The sequence below is a fragment of the Seriola dumerili genome, unplaced genomic scaffold, assembly GCF_002260705.1.
Source record: "Seriola dumerili isolate Sdu_G_001 unplaced genomic scaffold, Sdu_1.0 BDQW01000337.1, whole genome shotgun sequence".
In the NCBI taxonomy this organism is placed as follows: domain Eukaryota; kingdom Metazoa; phylum Chordata; class Actinopteri; order Carangiformes; family Carangidae; genus Seriola; species Seriola dumerili.
The window spans coordinates 1,309,079-1,326,782 of NW_019174592.1; the positions used below are offsets into that span (position 1 = coordinate 1,309,079).

The 17,704-nt window shown below is 38.0% G+C and overlaps 3 protein-coding genes across 3 annotated transcripts in view; 2 read left to right on the forward strand and 1 right to left on the reverse strand.

The window, feature by feature from the left end:
• Window positions 1-1,363: 1,363 nt before the first annotated feature.
• Window positions 1,364-6,704, forward strand: LOC111232866 (integral membrane protein 2C-like). Its single transcript, XM_022760540.1, has 6 exons — window positions 1,364-1,611; window positions 3,244-3,387; window positions 3,594-3,782; window positions 4,451-4,561; window positions 5,212-5,362; window positions 5,558-6,704. Exons 1-6 carry the CDS (start codon window positions 1,519-1,521, stop codon window positions 5,647-5,649), a joined length of 780 nt encoding a protein of 259 aa, XP_022616261.1. The 5' UTR covers window positions 1,364-1,518; the 3' UTR covers window positions 5,650-6,704.
• A 1,114-nt stretch (window positions 6,705-7,818) lies between these two features.
• On the reverse strand, window positions 7,819-9,364 carry LOC111232840 (lysophosphatidic acid receptor 6-like). Its single transcript, XM_022760503.1, has one exon. It carries the CDS (start codon window positions 9,274-9,276, stop codon window positions 8,431-8,433), a length of 846 nt encoding a protein of 281 aa, XP_022616224.1. The 5' UTR covers window positions 9,277-9,364; the 3' UTR covers window positions 7,819-8,430.
• Window positions 9,365-11,181: 1,817 nt separating this feature from the next.
• LOC111232803 (thymus-specific serine protease-like) overlaps window positions 11,182-17,704 on the forward strand; it is a 26,396-nt gene continuing 19,873 nt past the window's right edge. The window contains exons 1-4 of the mRNA XM_022760456.1: window positions 11,182-11,242; window positions 11,917-12,092; window positions 12,784-12,883; window positions 13,786-13,915. Coding sequence (XP_022616177.1) covers window positions 11,182-11,242; window positions 11,917-12,092; window positions 12,784-12,883; window positions 13,786-13,915 — 467 coding nt within the window. The remainder of the gene's footprint in view (window positions 11,243-11,916; window positions 12,093-12,783; window positions 12,884-13,785; window positions 13,916-17,704) is intronic.

Below are 17,704 nucleotides of genomic sequence, written 5' to 3' on the forward strand. Positions count from 1 at the left end.
CTCCTTAGCACTTTCCTGTGTTAGAAAATCAATGGGATTTGTCATCTTCGTTTTCTTTTTTCGGTGAAGGGGTTTGGAGGGCTTGGGGTAGATATAGGAGAGGCTACTAAGCTGTACTGGCTGCTAGTACTAGCTGCCATGGAAGAAGATGCTGTGTCAGAGGTGGTGGCGGAACTCATGGGCTCGAAGATCTCTTGAAACAACAAAAAAATGAGAAGGAATTATATTCCAGAACTGGGTGATATGACCTTGTGTTCTGTACTAGGGCAGCATGATATTGAAAAAATGTAATTGTGATCATTTTGAGCAGGACATCTCTGCAGCACCACGAGTATTTTGACACACTTGAGCCTTCCCATGATTTGAAAATTGCAGTAGGTCATATTGCAATTTTGATACAATTAATTGTGCAGCTGTATTATGTAGAGTACATAACTGTTCAAAACATATTTCTTTAAAAAAAAAAAAAGATAAGACAATAAACCAATGTCTCATATCATCAACACCAAAATCACATTACCTTGTAAATTACCATTCTGACATCAAAAGATCCATAATCAATCACATTCTGGGCTACAACTAATGCATTTCATGGTAAATGTGATTGCACCTACTTTTTAAACCTTACCATAAGAATTGGTACCGGATCATCATCAGAGACTAAAAGATGCAACCACGACAGGAGGGTCCATTGATGGCCTGGCACCCAACACCTCATGCATGTCCTCAAAAAACTGCCATGTGGCTGCAGTTACTTCACCGGCATCTGTCCCATTTCAGGTCCTGCCATAAACACACACAAACACAATGTCATAACTCAGTAAATGATTATAAATAATGTTTTATCTTTGTTGTGAAGCTCTTGAGCTGCATGTCTTGTATGAAAGGTTATGCAAATATTTATTGCTATTATTATTATTATTTATAGCCTCTTTTCCAGTAGGCCTGGAGTTGTGATTGAAATTTTTTTTTAAAGATGATGAAATGGGATTGAGCCAAAATGTCACTGTCATTTCAGACTATACATTGCTATAATAAAAATACATATTATAGCTACTTTAAGACCTTTAATGTCATCACACAAAACAAGCTGTGTTTTAATTTTCGTCCACTAGGTATATTAAAGGAGGAAGATTAGGTTGTTTTATTGTTTATTTGGCCAGAATTACTGGTTATTGATTGGTGAATTGGGTGTATGCGCAATTCAACAGTGAATGTCATACTAAATTAACTGAGAGCAGATAGTTGTTCAATTCAATAGTTTTTGAATGGAGTCCGACTACTGTAAACGAAAAGCAGCGGACTGGTCCTTTAAGGGAAGATTTAAATAAAAAAATAAAAAAATACTTCCGGTGGATGAAGACAAAAACAGATAGAGAAGCAGCCCAGCGGTGAGAAGAGGGCGGCCCGTCGACTAGGTGAGCGGACTTGTTTCACAGAGGTTGGTCAGACACCGTTCACACAGACGAAGAGTGAAGGCGCTGCAGCAGGCAGACACACGAACAGTGACACCGAGCCATGGTGAAGATCAGTTTCCAGTCTGTCGCGGGACAGAAAGTGGAAAAGGAGAATGATGGCGACAAGACCGAAATTCTCATCCCTCATCCGATGGTGAGTAGCGCGTCGCTTATTGTTATTCTTCTTATTCTCATAACGCCTGTCGTTGCTGTCTTCATGTTGCGATGCCTGCCCGTCTGCTGTCTCCTGGTTGCTCTTGCAGGGCAGCTTGCACCTGCACAGCCATGAACAGCAGGGGATTTTTTTGACAGCGTCTATCGCCATTTGGTTGCAAACAAAACATGTCAATGCTGTGATGGTTTCCACTGCGCCAGTGCCGCTTATTGCAGGCTTTATGCAAGTTATTATCACAATGTGCAAATGCATACTCTTTGTTTAGGACTACATGGACGATTACATGCCAAAAGCAATTTAACAATAGAAGGCTTTGTATTGGATTTTGCCCTGTAAGTGACATGGCTGCTAACGATTTTTTTTTCCTTCAGTGCAGATTTAGATGAACTCTCCAGCTTTATATAAAAAAGAGAGAGTGCAAGAAATGCACAAGCTTTGGCTGACAAAATGGCAGATGGGTTGTTGTGGCTTGCAGCACATGCAAGATAATTTTTTTTTAAAGCTCTTAAGGAGGCAGAACAGTGGAGTCCTCAACTTTGCTGTAGGGGCATCCCAGTATGGCTTCAACTCAGCCCTTATCAAATTTACATGGCCAAGCCCCGAAGATGTTGAAGCATAATGGAATGTAGATAAGACGTCAGGCACGCATATAAAGTGAATATTGCAAAAGTGCAGGACTGGAGTGGCTCGTGTGACTTTGAGATCTGTTCATCCAAATGCACCGAACAGACAGGACACAGACAGGCCTCATGGTGTGTCACGCTCTTAGCTGGTGTTAAAGAGCCTCTATCTCTCTCAGTGGGGAGGGAGAACACAAAGAACTCAGTCTAACAGAACTGTGTGTTGGCACAGTTGTCGCCTTGTACTTCTGCACCCTCTGTCTCCAAATATTTCCTCAAGTACACTGAACTGAAACGTGTAATTCTGCGTATATGGCACACACACACTGTATTGCAAACATGAACATGTGAAACAAAACGACTGCTTTCAAGCTTTTTGTGTCATTTCCTTTCTCAAATGATTTTCATCATTTTTCTCTAAAGTTTCTCTAAAGATCCATTTCCTATGCACACCGTTGTTATTTTTCCCCACATAGCTCTGGTTAAGAATAGCAACCTTTGTTCTTTTTTTACCTGCCACAGGCACATGGCAGTACAGCTACAGTAAGCACTGAGCCGCCTCTCAGTTAGTCATTATCACTGTAAATGGCAGCGCGCATTGAGTGAGTGGCTACTATCTGTGTGTAGTGCCACCCTGCCAACACAGGTTGGGCGCGTGGCACCAGCAGATGGGCTGCGAGACTGGAGGCGTCTGGAAAGATTACTCACCATCTCAAGACAACTTTTCATTACCAAGCGCTCCGTCATGCCTTCCGCTGGCTGGGCTCAGTGCTCAGTAATTCCTGTTCGAAATGCTGCATTGCCATTTATGCAAGCTTCTATTTTAACAGTCGGTTAATTCAGGTCATTTTCAGCTGCTCGTCACGGTGATGATGAGTAAGCTGAAAGTTGGACTGAAGCTGCCTGGAAATCCTATTCTGTGCCTTTTTTGAAGTATTAATAAGTGTATTGTGCGTGTTTGCGTGCGTGTGTGTGTGTGTGTGTTTTCCAGGATGAGGAGGAGCTAGTCCTGCCGCTTAGGCCCAAGAAGTCTCTCCTTAACGGCCTGTGCTGCCTGACATTTGGCCTGGTTGTGTTCATGGCCGGTCTGGTCCTTGCCTCCATCTATGTCTACCGCTACTACTTTATACCTCATGTAAGACCTCATTAACTGTACTCTGTGCTGTATGTGTCTCAGGTTGGTCTTTGCATCAAGCGCTGTAATATAAATTAAATTATGTCCTTAATTTTTTATTCACATCACTGCTATATAATAAGGGCACTCTTGCTACAGACTTGTTTCTGAATATTCCAGCTGAAGTGTTGATGTAGGTGCTGATTTGTGTGTGTGTGCATGTCCAGATCCCAGAGGAGAACCTGTTCCACTGCCGGGTGCTTTATGAAGACTCTGTGTACGCCCCACTGCGTGGGCGTCAGGAGCTGGAGGAAAATGTTGGCATCTACTTGGCCGACAACTACGAGAAGATCTCTGTGCCCGTGCCTCACTTTGGAGGCAGCGACCCTGCTGACATAATCCACGACTTCCACAGAGTGAGGACAAACGCACATATTATGCATTATGCAACTTGAATAGAGAGAGTGCACAGTTAAATCTCAACCACAAGTAACTCATTATGGTGCTTTTTAGCAGTCCACTTCAAAGAAGCCACAGAAAAAGAAAAATTAATATGACAAGAAAAAATTTGAATATAAAACAAGATGAGATCTCAGAGACTATAATTAGCACAGTGGTGCTTTGAGTTTAATGCCAGTGTCAAGATACTGATGTGCTTGCAGTGACAATGCTAACATGCTGATGTAACGCAGCTATAATGGTTAACATGTTCACCATCTTAGTTTAATATGTTCATGCTAATATTTGCTAAAGAACACAACGTCAGGAATAGCATTTGCTTTTCAGACGTTTGGTCATGCCATTACCAAAATATTGGATACATTTTGAAAAAAATGGATCTGATTATGGAGCTGGAAGAAGTCAGTAGGATTCATCCTCTGGGGACTGTACACAATCTTAATGGCAGTTAATTCAATATTCAGGCTGCGCTGAAATGATTTGGGGATTGTGTAACTGACAACACCATCTCTGCAGACTCACAGCTAGCATGGCTAAAATTATTCAGATGCCAACAGGTCATAAGAAGCTAAACCTGAGCGCTGATCTTTGGGGTTTGTCTTTAATGAACTGCATCATTTTCCAGGGACTTACCGCCTACCATGACATTGCCCTGGACAAGTGCTACGTTATTGAGCTCAACACCACCATCGTGATGCCTCCACGCAACCTCTGGGAACTTCTTATCAACGTCAAGGTTGGTGAGCTAACAGCTACGATGCTGGCAAGCCTGGAAGATGCTAGCACTGGTTAGTCCCAGTCGAACTCCGCACTTCAATAAAGTGTTTATTGATGAGGGAAAAATCCCTCTGAGCTAGCCAGCTAACTTGCTATTCCTTAGCTCGGTTGCTAATTGGAAAATAAATTCACACAGTTTATTGAAAAAACATACACACGTTTTTTTCAATAAACTATATATAGATATAGTTTAAATTATGTCCTTAATTTTAAACTCTCTATATACACCACTCTATATATACACCAGCAGAGGATGTTAAATAAAAGAAGTGGATGGTTACACACAACTAATAATCTACAGCACAATATCTTTCTCCTTTCTGGACTCCCCGGCCCTCCACTCTCTTAAAGGTCAGCACTATCAAGGTGGTTTGCTTTGGGTCAGTGGTGCAATTTCCTGTGTCAGATTTCAGATTTGGATTTCACTTACCCCAAGATTTATTAAAATTTACCCCAAAAGCAAAAATCCACTGATCACTGCAATTGCACTTTGCTGTAGAATGATGCTGTTTTTAGCTGTTTTTTTGCACGATCCAGCCCTTCAGCATTGGAAAACATTATCCCAGTGAGCTTGTTGTTATGGTACCACCACCTCTTTGTCTCTTGCAGAAAGGAACATACTTGCCTCAGACCTACATCATCCATGAAGACATGGTGGTGACGGGCAAAGTGCACAACATGCGTCAGCTGGGACCCTTCATCTACCGCCTGTGCAACGGGAAGGACACGTACCGCCTGAACCGTCGAGTCACTCGCAGACGTGAGTTGGGGTTAATGGAGGAAAGCGTTTAAGAAAAGCTCATTAGTTACCTGATAAATGATCTGTGTTTTTGTTGCGGGGAAAGAAGGAGCTTTATTGTTTCAAACTGTTGTGTTTAGATCTGAAGCTCAGCACGCACTACACAAAGTCACATTGCTGATCCACTCTCTGTGTCTCACCCTGTTTCCCTCACAGGCATCAACAAGCGCGAGGCAAAAGACTGCCACCACATCCGTCACTTTGAGAATACATTTGTGGTGGAGACTGTTATCTGCGATGAAGCGTAAACACCACGGTTATCCATGCCACCCCACCCACCTAAAGCCCACAGTCACTTCCCCAGCCACTGTAGCACCCTCCGGTGGATCAGATCATGTCTGAGTTGCACTTTACTTGTGATTTTGGTTTGAGACCTTTTGTTAAAGATTTTCTTTTATTTCACTACCTGCCTGTTTTTTCTCTATTTCCCATAGGTAATATTTACCCTGAAGTGTGATGCAATACTAAGCTGTTGGTTCTATCACAGGATTTTCCATGTAGCAAAGTCCTTAAGCCAGTAATGAATTATACTTTGAAAACCTCTCCTCTTGCTCTTTGGGGATTTGTGTGATGGTTACTGTCGTTGGGGGAGGTGACTGTTTTCTTTTGTTTTTTTTTTCTCCTCCCCTGGAGGTTACTTTGTGTCTCTTAGTTCTGCCAAGATGGTCATCTATGCAGAGCATGACGCCTTGCTTTTCTGAGCAAACATGATCCAGATTCCAGTTACTAGCTTTTTTTTTTTTTTTTTCTCATAATCTCAGTAATGTAAACACGTAACTGCTGATGACTAGTTGCTTGCATCTTAATCCTCTTGCCTGTTGCTTCCTTGCTCTCTTCCTGCTTTTCATTTCCTTCTTAAAAAGCATCAGTACATTGTAGATTGTTAGAGAACGTTGCGTTGGGCATTAGACTGCATTCTTTTTTTATGCATAATATTCCATCATAATTGAAACTGGTGGAGACCCATATTTATTTTTGGTGCTCTCATTTTTCATCAGCTTTTCTCTTTTATTGTGCTTATTTTTTGCTCTTCAAAAGCTCCTTATCACTGCATTTGTGAATCATTTTACAGTAATGTCTTTGTTTTCCCTTGCATGTGTTTATCTATAAGAGAAAAACAGCACTGTTAGAATGTTTTGTAAACCAACGTTTAAAGCCTTAGTCCAGAGTCAGAGACTGGACTAAAGTCAATACTACTGAGAGGGAGCATATAATACCATATGTTAGTTAAACAAAACAAACTCTGATCTGTATATTTTGTCTGCCAATGAAATCTGTCTGTGAATAAAGTAGTGAAAAAATGTATCATCCAATAACTCTTTATTTAATCCAAGACCCCAAAACCTTTGGCACCCAATGACATCATTCTGTAGTGAGGTGTTTTCACTACAATATACATTAATATTCCTAATGTATATTATATATATAATTTAGAAGCATTAGTATAGAATTTACAGTACATTAGGGTTATCATTAATAGTAGCAGCTACAGGTGGAGAGTTTTCAGTGCTATCGACTGGACATTGTAATGTCCAGAGTACCTTCCTCACACTTGTAAGGTTGATTAATTAAAATAAGCAATTTAATCACAGAGAAAGATTTAAACGGGCTTTCTACTTTTTTTATTTATTTGCACAAACAGTTGTAGTTTGGGGTGGATGCACTTACTATCTAGCTCTTGGATCACAACTAACAGTACTCCTACGTCAAGTGAGAAAGTTGTGACATTTGGGGATTTCCTCTCTTAACTTCTGCATGGTTTTGATGTTGAACAGATAACAAAAATTCACATCACTCTCCTCCAGTTGCCTCATTTGACATTTTATTGCATTTGTAATGGATGGAATAATAATCATAATATATGGTTAATATAAAACCAAGCCCTTTTGCCAGTCCCCATTGCGCAGTCACATTAGCAGTGATTACTTTTGGATCATTTTAGGGTTTAGGGCTGGAGATCTGCTGTCTCCACTGCTGAGACACTCTCAAATAAGACAAAAGCAGGTGTCACATCATATGATTTATAATATGGAATACATAATAGAGTCAGAACATGATTACACATAATCAAATACACAATGAGAAAAGGATGATGCTACAATAAGGGTAAAAGTAAGGGTTTTTTTTTTTTGGTTATCTTTCTCAGCTGCTTATAAACCAGCTTGGATGTTTAATAACATGCAAGACATTTGTCAGTCTTGAGAGTTCAGGTCTGATGACTGAAGGAAAAAGGCATAACACAAGATTCATACAAAACGGCAGAAAATTAAGAAAGACATTTTGGAAACCCACTTAATACCTTAACACTAAATATGATGGCAAAGTTGGAAGCAGTTAGCTTATCTTAGCATAAAGACTGGTAGCAGGGGGAAACAGCTAGCCTGGCTCTGTTGAAAGGTCAAAAAAAAATCTGAAGTGCACCGATTCACGTGTTTTAGCTTCATTTTATTATTGGTAAAGAAATTAAAATGTAAAAAAAAAAAGATCACAGTTTAGCGGGTTTACACGCTTGGCTAGCTTGACTACTAGCTTGACTAGCTATTTCCCCATTTTTCAAGTCTTTGTGCTAAGCTAGCCTCCTGGCTGTAGGTTATGTACGGACATGAGAGAGCTATTCGTCTGACTTTTGGCAAAAAAATTTACTGCGCAGATATGAGTGGCACCAATCTTCTTATCTAACTCCCCAGAAGAGGGTGAATAAACTGTCAAACTATTACTTAAAGATTCATTATTTCTCTTAAAACTGGCTCAACTCTCTCTCAACATGAAGCTGTGGTGTTGCAGCCTATAGGCACAAATTATATTCATCAACAAACGTTTTCTTCACCTCTTTCACAAAGTTTCAAAAACATTTTGCTGAAGAGACAATTACTGTTGGTTTGTTGATAAAATCCACCATACAGTCAAACAAATTGACGAACCCACACCCATACAAGCTGTTTAGCTGAAAAATTAGGAAAATCAGAATATCACATACACTGTATCTGGTGCCATCTCATGAAAATATGAAAACGGTATATGTTGTTTGTCTATTGTTCTCTTGGAAGATGCACATCCTGTTTTTTCTTCCAGAAGGCGTCCAAAGAAAAGTAATACAAGAGTGGATCAAGACAGCAGTTCACAGTTGCAAGACATGTCAAATGTGTCACCTTACGTTTGCTTACAACCAAACCAATCGTCAAAGGCAAGAAACATATGATAAACATAATCAAGTTCATGGCAAAAATCAGCATTACATTCACCTTGTTGCGGATTCTTGCAGATTCATTCAGACGTCTGCGTAGAGTCCAAGACACCAGAGCAGTGCACACAATGTTGACTGCCAGCATGATGAGCAACAGCACAGCCACAAAGTAAATAAATGGAGATATACCAGGCCCATCATAGTGAGGCATGTCAAAACAGACAGATCCATTGTGTTGGCTTAAAACTCTTGCAAGGCTCATACTCTCTGGGATGTTGACCATAAACACAAACAACCAGATGAGCACAGCGGCTTTCCAGGCGTTGGACGAGGTTCGTAGATGGCGGGACCTCAGAGGAAAAACAACAGCCAGCAGCCGGTCCATACTGATGAAGGTGATGAAAATGGAGCTGGAGCGGATGTTGTTGCAAAAGAGCATTGTGATCAAGTTGCATGCCCTTGCACTCAGTGGCCAAATGCCTGTGGCGTAAAAGTAGACCCTCATCGGCAAGGAGATGACAAGCTGCAGGTCCGAGATTGCCAGGTTGACCATGAAGACAGCGCTGGTAGTTTTGATGCTGTGACGGCGGAGCAGGATCCACAGTGACACGGCATTGAGAGTGAGACCAATGACCATAAGGCAGCCAAAGGTCACAGCATAAACAGGTTGTGGCCCAGGTTTATTTTCCATGTTGTTGTTAATGTCTGTCTGATGGGAAGAGCAATGTTCCTGTGTGCTGTTTTGAGTACTGCAGTCAAGCACACTTCAGATTTCTTCCTTCCTCTCGTGCAACACATTCAAAATGTCAGATGGGTTGTGACGCAATTAATAACATAGGACACTATGAACAGGAAACTGACACTCAACTCAAGACAGGAAATATGGTTACTGTGGTAAATGAATTGACAACTTTACATTGGTCATTTTGTGTGAAATTGCAAGATGTAGTTGTTTATTAATTCAATTTTACAGCAAACATATGAGATGTTCAAGGAAATCTGCTTTTTATACATAATTACAAAATACAATGAAAAATAAAATTACCATTACCATTGATGTTTACCATTGATTTGCATGTGCTACTAAAATCTTGTGTGAAAATTTTGTTGGATGTTGGATGTTTAAAAAAAAATTCCCATACTGTTTACTGTATGCTTCACAGTGGATCATCTAACATGTGTATCCAGTAGAACAGTAATGTTCCCCTGTGTTTGCCTGAAATCTAAATAGGTAATTATTCACTAATACATTCGCCTTAACAACTTTATAAGACAATCTGTCAGATGTATTTTTGGCTTGTCCTGTTGTGTGTCAAAAAATCAACTTACGCAAGTTCCAACCTACAATATCTGATTTTGTGGCAACAACAGGGGCAGATGTACTGAGATATTATCACATTATCATTTTTAAGATGAAGTGGCAAACCTCTCAGATACAGAGCAACATTAGCATTCATTTTGATTCAATGTGTTGTAACTATCCTAAACTTTCTGTGCTCACAATGTTGCTTAAGTTTGGTAAAATCACAAATGTTTGTCTATATGGAAATAACCACCCACGCACTTCATATACTCATAAATGGTGAAAGATTGCACTGGGTTACTGAGGCTATTGGACAGACGTCATAACTTTGGCACTCTTTTTACTTTCTTGTGCACTGTCTGGACGCATCATAACCGTGTGGTTGGGAGTGTGGTTAGATGTGTTTGTGTTCAGCTTAGTCTTCTCTCCTTTCACCTCTTGTCTATGTATGTTTACAAAGTACTGCTTGTTTCATTAAACCCCAAACGTGCCCAGAAGGTTTTTACTCAAGTAATTTTCAATTTGGACAGACACGTCTTCTCCCCAATTTGTGCTGCTCTTGTTCACATTTCCGTCCACTCCTGAAACATCCAAGTCAGAAATTGGCCCATGACGTTCTGTCTGACCAACCTATAGTTAATTACCTGCTGGCTCTAGCTTTATATTGAGCACACAGACATGACAGTGGCATTTATTATAGAAAAATTGTTCAAAAGTTCCTGCTTCTTTTGATTCTCAGGTTAACATAAATAAAATAATTTATATCAAATATTCACCCACATATTTTTAGTAAATAGCTCCCAAACAATCAAAAAAAGCCTTCACACTTTTTTAAACCTTTAGTCAGAGAAACTTCCTGGGTGTTTCTTATGTTACTTAAGGACACTGTGTGTACACTCCTCTTATTGCTCGAACACACTGATGCAGCACAAGAAAAGGAAAAAGGGCGAAAACTGCCACTGCAACTCAACCAATCCAAAAAAGCCATTACAAGGCAGAGAGATCACATTACATCACCAAGCTGACGCTCTGTTTTGCTGAGCAGTTTATATATATATATATGCCAGACGCACACGCTCACATACACACAGTCTCACTGTTCCCATGATATATGAGCCATAGATCATAATAATGCACAGGTCATATCACAGGTCATTTTTCAGGGATCACCTCATCACTGCAGACTCTTCCAGGGACTATATAAGTGGCTGGTGAGTGGCAGAGATCATACTGAGTCCTGCGGATTGGATATAAATTCAATTTACCTTAAAGTATCCTGATCTGGTGCTAAAGATGCTGTTGTCATCAGTCCGCTTTCTCAGCCTTCTACTCCTCTTTAATTATGTTGACACTGGTGAGTTGATGAACATTGATTTGAGAGCCTGTCAATATTGAGAATATTAGAAAAGAAATCCACTGATAAACATAAATTATACTTCTAGCAGACAAATGGCAGATGTTTGCTCATCATTTCAGGAAGGCTTTTTTTAATGTTCTTATTTATTATTGATCACCTTGGTTCAGTGCGCCTCTGGGTCTGAGTTGTGTTGGGGTGGTGGGACCCTGTTATACTTGCTTGCAAGTCTAGTTATGTTTGTGGTTGTCAAAATTGAGACAAAAGAAAAAGCAAAGCATGCTGGTGTTGATGACAAGTCCCCTGAGAAACTATTGTTGGATGTAGACTGTTCCTAAAATAGATCATAGATTTTGTAGATCGAGTTTTAAGTATTTTTGTCAGCCATCCTATCAGTGTTATGGACATCAGACCCTGGGTGAAATATGAGCAGATTTGGTTCAGTTGATTTTATCAGTCAGCTGATAGAGATACACAGGAGGCCTCTCAGAGCTGGAGGCCAGCAGGTCAGTAAGGCTGCTGTGATGCTCCCATCACATAAGACTGAGTGTGGTGGTCCTCAGAAAGAGTCAGACCCCCAGACCGTTCAGCAGTGTATTATTTCCATGACTGTGCATAATTGTCGTTCTCTCTCAATTGTCTGTCGTGTCTCTTTGTTTCTTTTTGAACACCAGGACGAGTTCTGCGGCAGATCAAGGAGCGTGTGCGTGATCTCCAGCTGCAGAAAGCCAAGCAGCATCTTTTGATACACACAGTCAGTGGCCGTCAGCCCCTCAAACATGTGAAGGAGGGACGCATCCACCAGCCACTGGACCACTTCAACCGACAGGCTGTTAACACCTTCCCTCAGGTAGAGAAAGATCAAATGGTGCTTTATTTGCATTTCAGTTTTGAGCTATCCAGAGTGAGTGCATAGATGATTACATGATCAAGGTCTGATATTCGAGATACAAAAAGCAAATGTACACTTGACTTAGACTTACATTTGAACAAGTTGCTTTGATCGAAAAATCTAAATGAATGCAATATTTTGATATATAAGCATGAAAAACTACAGCATTGCACATTATTTCAGAGGATCTTTCATTGTGTTTCTGATGCTGTAAGGATGATAAAACAACTGCCTTCTCAGCTAGGAGCAAAAGAGTCTCCTGCCCCACTGAACTGTGCTGCTTTAAGTTTGAGAGCTAAACTGAGTAAAATCCAACAGTAGCTCTGACGCACCAAAGAGTGAGTGAGCTCTACATACAGAGAAATCTAGACTGGTTGAACCTTTTTACCCCCGTCCAACTCCACCAGGCACTGACAAGACAATGTTTCCCGACGACGTGAATTGAAATGTTCAGCTTCATTTACCTCTTGCTGCCATTTGAGGCTGCCAATGTGCAAATTTGTCCACTGCAGCGTAAAGTAAAGGATTACTCGCACTAAGGCCATGAATGTGCACTGCTGCTGGTTTGAGTGAAACTAAATAAAACCTTTCTCTCTTTTTTTTTTGGTATTTTACTTTGTCCGGTTCTCTCTGTCTGTCCTTCTTCCAGAGGTTCTTTGTGAATGAGGCGTACTGGCAGCGTCCTGATGGCCCAGTGTTCCTCTTCATCGGAGGAGAAGGGCCCATCTTTGAGTTTGATGTCCTGGCAGGTACAGTAGGAAGCAGCACCTGTCTGATACACACTTTAAAACACCAGATAAAATACAAAAAAATTAGCTTTCAAACTGGCCAGTACACAGTTAAAGATTTGGAAATGAAAGTGAAAACACTGTAAGTGAAGCGTCACATTGTGTGTTAGCAAAGTGAGTAAGGTGACTTACTGGTATTGGTTTACAGGAATATCTTTCCTGTCCTATACTGAGTTTTCTAAGTACCCACCATCCAATTTCTTTCTCTGTGTTTCTATCATCTTAATTTTGAATTTAAATTTTAGGTGACACTTTATCACAGACTGCAAATTATAGTGTAATTATTTAGTACATAATGGTACCAATGAAATGCTCACTAGGTAACTAGCCTGCACCAGATGACTATGTGATAGAGTTTTGGGATGAAGGGATAACAATTTTTGTTGAAAAAGCACTTGGAAAAAAATTACACTCTAAGTATTTTTTTTAAAATCACATGTAAAACATTTTTCAGTCCAGGTTACTAGCTGTTTATGCAGTATATAGTGTTTATTATTGTCACTGGGGAACACAACATTAAGCTTATCTTGGGATGAATTGTGTACCATCAAAGCTATTGTTACAAAACTGTTGTGTGTGTATATGTAAGTCAAGTAAAGGAGCTATTTTCTGGGCAACTTGTGCTTTTCTCTGTTGTATATTATTGTTAACAGAATATCGTTGACATTTGAAAATGCAACAACTCTGAACTCTGTGAAACTGGGGTGGAGATATTTCTCTATTGGAGACACTTTATCAAATTTTCTTGATTTTTATAGAATCAAGAATACATTATTAAATTACATTATTTATTTTTTTTACTCTAGTTGCATTTAAACCTTGCTTCACACTGAATCTTATTTGCTTTGACCATATTTTCCCAGGTCACCATGTTGACATGGCTGAAGAACACAGGGCTCTGCTATTGGCTGTGGAGCATCGTTTCTATGGTGATAGCATCAACCCTGACAGCCTCAAAACAGAGAACCTGGCAGACCTGAGCAGCCAACAGGCGTTAGTGTTGGCTCCCTACCATTTTGTGTGTGTGCGTGTGTGTGTGTGTGTGTGTGTGGGTACATGTATGGTTGTTAACGTGTGTCTTGCACCCTGCTTTTCTCCCCGCTTTCTCTACCTCATTGCATATGTATGTACATATGTCTCTTTTCAGGTCTTTTATGTTTGTCCAGTTTCCCCTCTCCACTCTGTCTTTTTATGGCTGTGTTCCTGTGTGTGTATACGTGTGGAGAAAGTATGTGTTTTATGTTCAAGTATTTTTATGAAATGACATCTTTTGCCATTTTTATGGCTTACTATACTATGATGTTTTTCTGTCTGACTATAATATGGCTTTTTATGCCTGAGTGTACTATGACCTTTTTTGACATTGTTAAGCCTGATTATAATATGACCTTTTTTGACATCTATAGGCTTTACTATACTATAATGTTTTTTGACATTTTTTTGCCTTACTATACTATGACATCTCTTGATCTTTTTTTGCCCTACTATACTATGATGTTTTTAAAAGTTTTTTTGCCGGACTATACTATGATGTTTTTTGATGATTTCATGCCTTACATGCCTGACGTTTCTGACTTACTATTGTACAATGTTCTTTGCCTTACTACACTATTACATTCTTTGACATTTTTATGCCTTACTATACTATGGCCTATTTTGATGTTTTTTTACCCTACTATACTGTGACGTTACCTTACTATGCTATGACATTTTTTTGCCTCACAATACTATGACATTTATCAAATTTTTTTGCCTTAGTATATTATGACGTTTTTTGATTTTTTTATGCCTTACTATACCACAACGTTTTTTGGCATACTATACTATGACTTTTTTTTGACGTCTTTGACATTTTTATACCTTATACCATGATGTTTTTTTGACATTTTCCTGGCTTACTATACTATAATGTCTTTTTGCCTTACTATACTATGCCGATTTTATGCCTTAATATACTAGGATGTTTTTGACGTCTCTTATGCCTTTTTAATATATGATGTATTTTGACATTTTTATGCCTTACTATACTCTGACATGTTTTGGCGTTTTTTGCCTTACCTTACTATGATGTTTTTTTTTTTTTTTTACCATACTATACTATGCTGTTTTTATGCCTTAATTTACTAAGATGTTCATTGATGAGTCCTTTGCCTTAGTACTATATAATTTATTTATGCTTTTTAATAATATGGCTTACACAAAGAGGGAGACATGGTAGTACAATGGTTAAAAATGTCCCCTTTCAATAGGACGGTTCTTGGTTCAAATCCCTCTTGGGTACTGTGTGTGGTCCCAAGAGGAACGTTTTTGTGACGTTTTTTGACATTTTTATGCCTTACCATACTATGATGTTTTTTGACATTTTTATGCCTTACGATATTATGACGTTTTTATGACCTTTTATGCCTTAATATACTATGATATTTTTTGACATTTTTATACCTTACTGTACTACGTTGTTTTTTTCCTTACAATACTATGACGTTTTTATGACCTTTTATGCCATACTATACTATGATGTTTTTTTGACATTATATGCACTTTTTTTGTCGCATTATTATGCCTTAATATACTATGTTGTTTTATTCCTTAGAATACTATAATGTTTTTATGACCTTTTATGCCTCAATTTGCTATGACGTTTTTTTGACGTTTTATGTCATAGTATACAATGACGTTTTTTGACATTTTTATGCCATATTATATTATGACGTTTTTTGGCATTCTTATGCTTTACAATACTATTTCATTTGATGCCTTACCATACTATAACGTTTTTATGACCTTTTATGCCTTAATATACTATGACGTTTTTTGGCATTTTTATGCCATACTATACTATGACGTTTTTTGGCATTTTTATGCCTTACTGTTCTATGTTGTTTTATTCCTTACCATACTATGACGTTTTTATGACCTTCTATGCCTTAATATACTATGATGTTTTTTTGAAGTTTTATGCCATACTATACTATGACGTTTTTTAAATATTTTTATGCCATACTCTACTATAATGTTTTTTGGCATTTTTTTGCCTTGCAATACTATGTGAGTTGATGCTTTACCATACTATGACAGTTTTATGACATATTATACCTTAATATAATATGATGGTTTTTTGACATTTTATGCCATTGTATACTATGACGTTTTTTGACATTTTTATGCCATACTATGCTATGATGTTTTTTGGCATTCTTATGCTTTACAATACTATGTAATTTGATGCCTTACCATACTATAACGTTTTTATGACCTTTTATGCCTTAATATAACATGACGTTTTTTGACATTTTATGCCATACTATACTATGACGTTTTTTGGCATTTTTATGCCTTACTTTAATATGTTGTCTTATTCCTTACCATACTATGACAGTTTTATGACATATTATGCCTTAATATACTATGACGTTGTTTTTGGCATTTCTATGCCTAACTATACTATGCCTTTGTATTGCTTACCATACTATGGCATTTTTATGACATTTTATGCCTTGATATACTATGACGTTTTTTTGAACTTTTATGCCTTAATACGCTATGATGTTTTTTTGACGTTTTGTGCTATGTACTATGACGTTATTTTTGGCATTTCTATGCCCAATTATATTATGACGTTTTTTGTCATTGTTATGCCTTACAATAATATTTGATTTGATACCTTTCCATACTATGACATTTTTATGACCTTTTATGCCTTTTTTTTTAACATTTTCATGCCATATTATACTATGATGTTTTCTGGCATTTTTATACCTTACTTTAATATGTTGTCTTATACCTTACCATACTATGACGTTTTTATGACCTTTTATGCCTTAATATACTATGATGTTTTTTTTGACATTTTATGCCATACGATACTATGATGTTTTTTAACATTTTTATGCCATACTATACTATGACGTCTTTTGGCATCTTTATGCCTAACGATATTATTTCATTTGATACCTTACCATACTATGACAGTTTTATGAACTTTTATGCCTAATATACTATGATGTTTTTTTGACATTTTATGCCATACTATACTATGACATTTTTTGTAATTTTTATGCCTTACGATACTATTTCATTTGATACCTTACCATACTATGACGTTTTATGACCTTTTATGCTTTAATATACTATGACATTTTTGACATTTTTATGCCATACTATACTATGACGTCTTTTGGCATTTTTATGCCTTACTGTACTATTTTTTTATAGTCCTTACCATACTATGACGTTTTTATGACCTTTTATGCCATAATATACTATGATGTTTTTTTGACATTTTATGCCATAGTATACTATGATGTTTTTTAACATTTTTATGCCATATTATACTATGGCGTCTTTTGGCATTTTTATGCCTTACGATACTATTTCATTTGATACCTTACCATACTATGACAGTTTTATGACCTTTTATGCCTTAATATACTATGACGTTTTTTAACATTTTTATGCCCTACTATACTATGACGTCTTTTGGCATTGTTATGCCTTACTGTACTATTTTGTTATATTCCTTACCATACTATGACGTTTTTATGACCTTTTATGTCTTAATATACTATGATGTTTTTTTGACATTTTATGCCATACTATACTATGACGTTTTTTAACATTTTTATGCCATATTATACCATGACGTCTTTTGGCATTTTTATGCCTTACGATACTATTTCATTTGATACCTTACCATACTATGACGTTTTTATGACCTTTTATGCCTTAATATACTATGATGTTTTTTTGACATTTTATGCCATAGTATACTATGACGTTTTT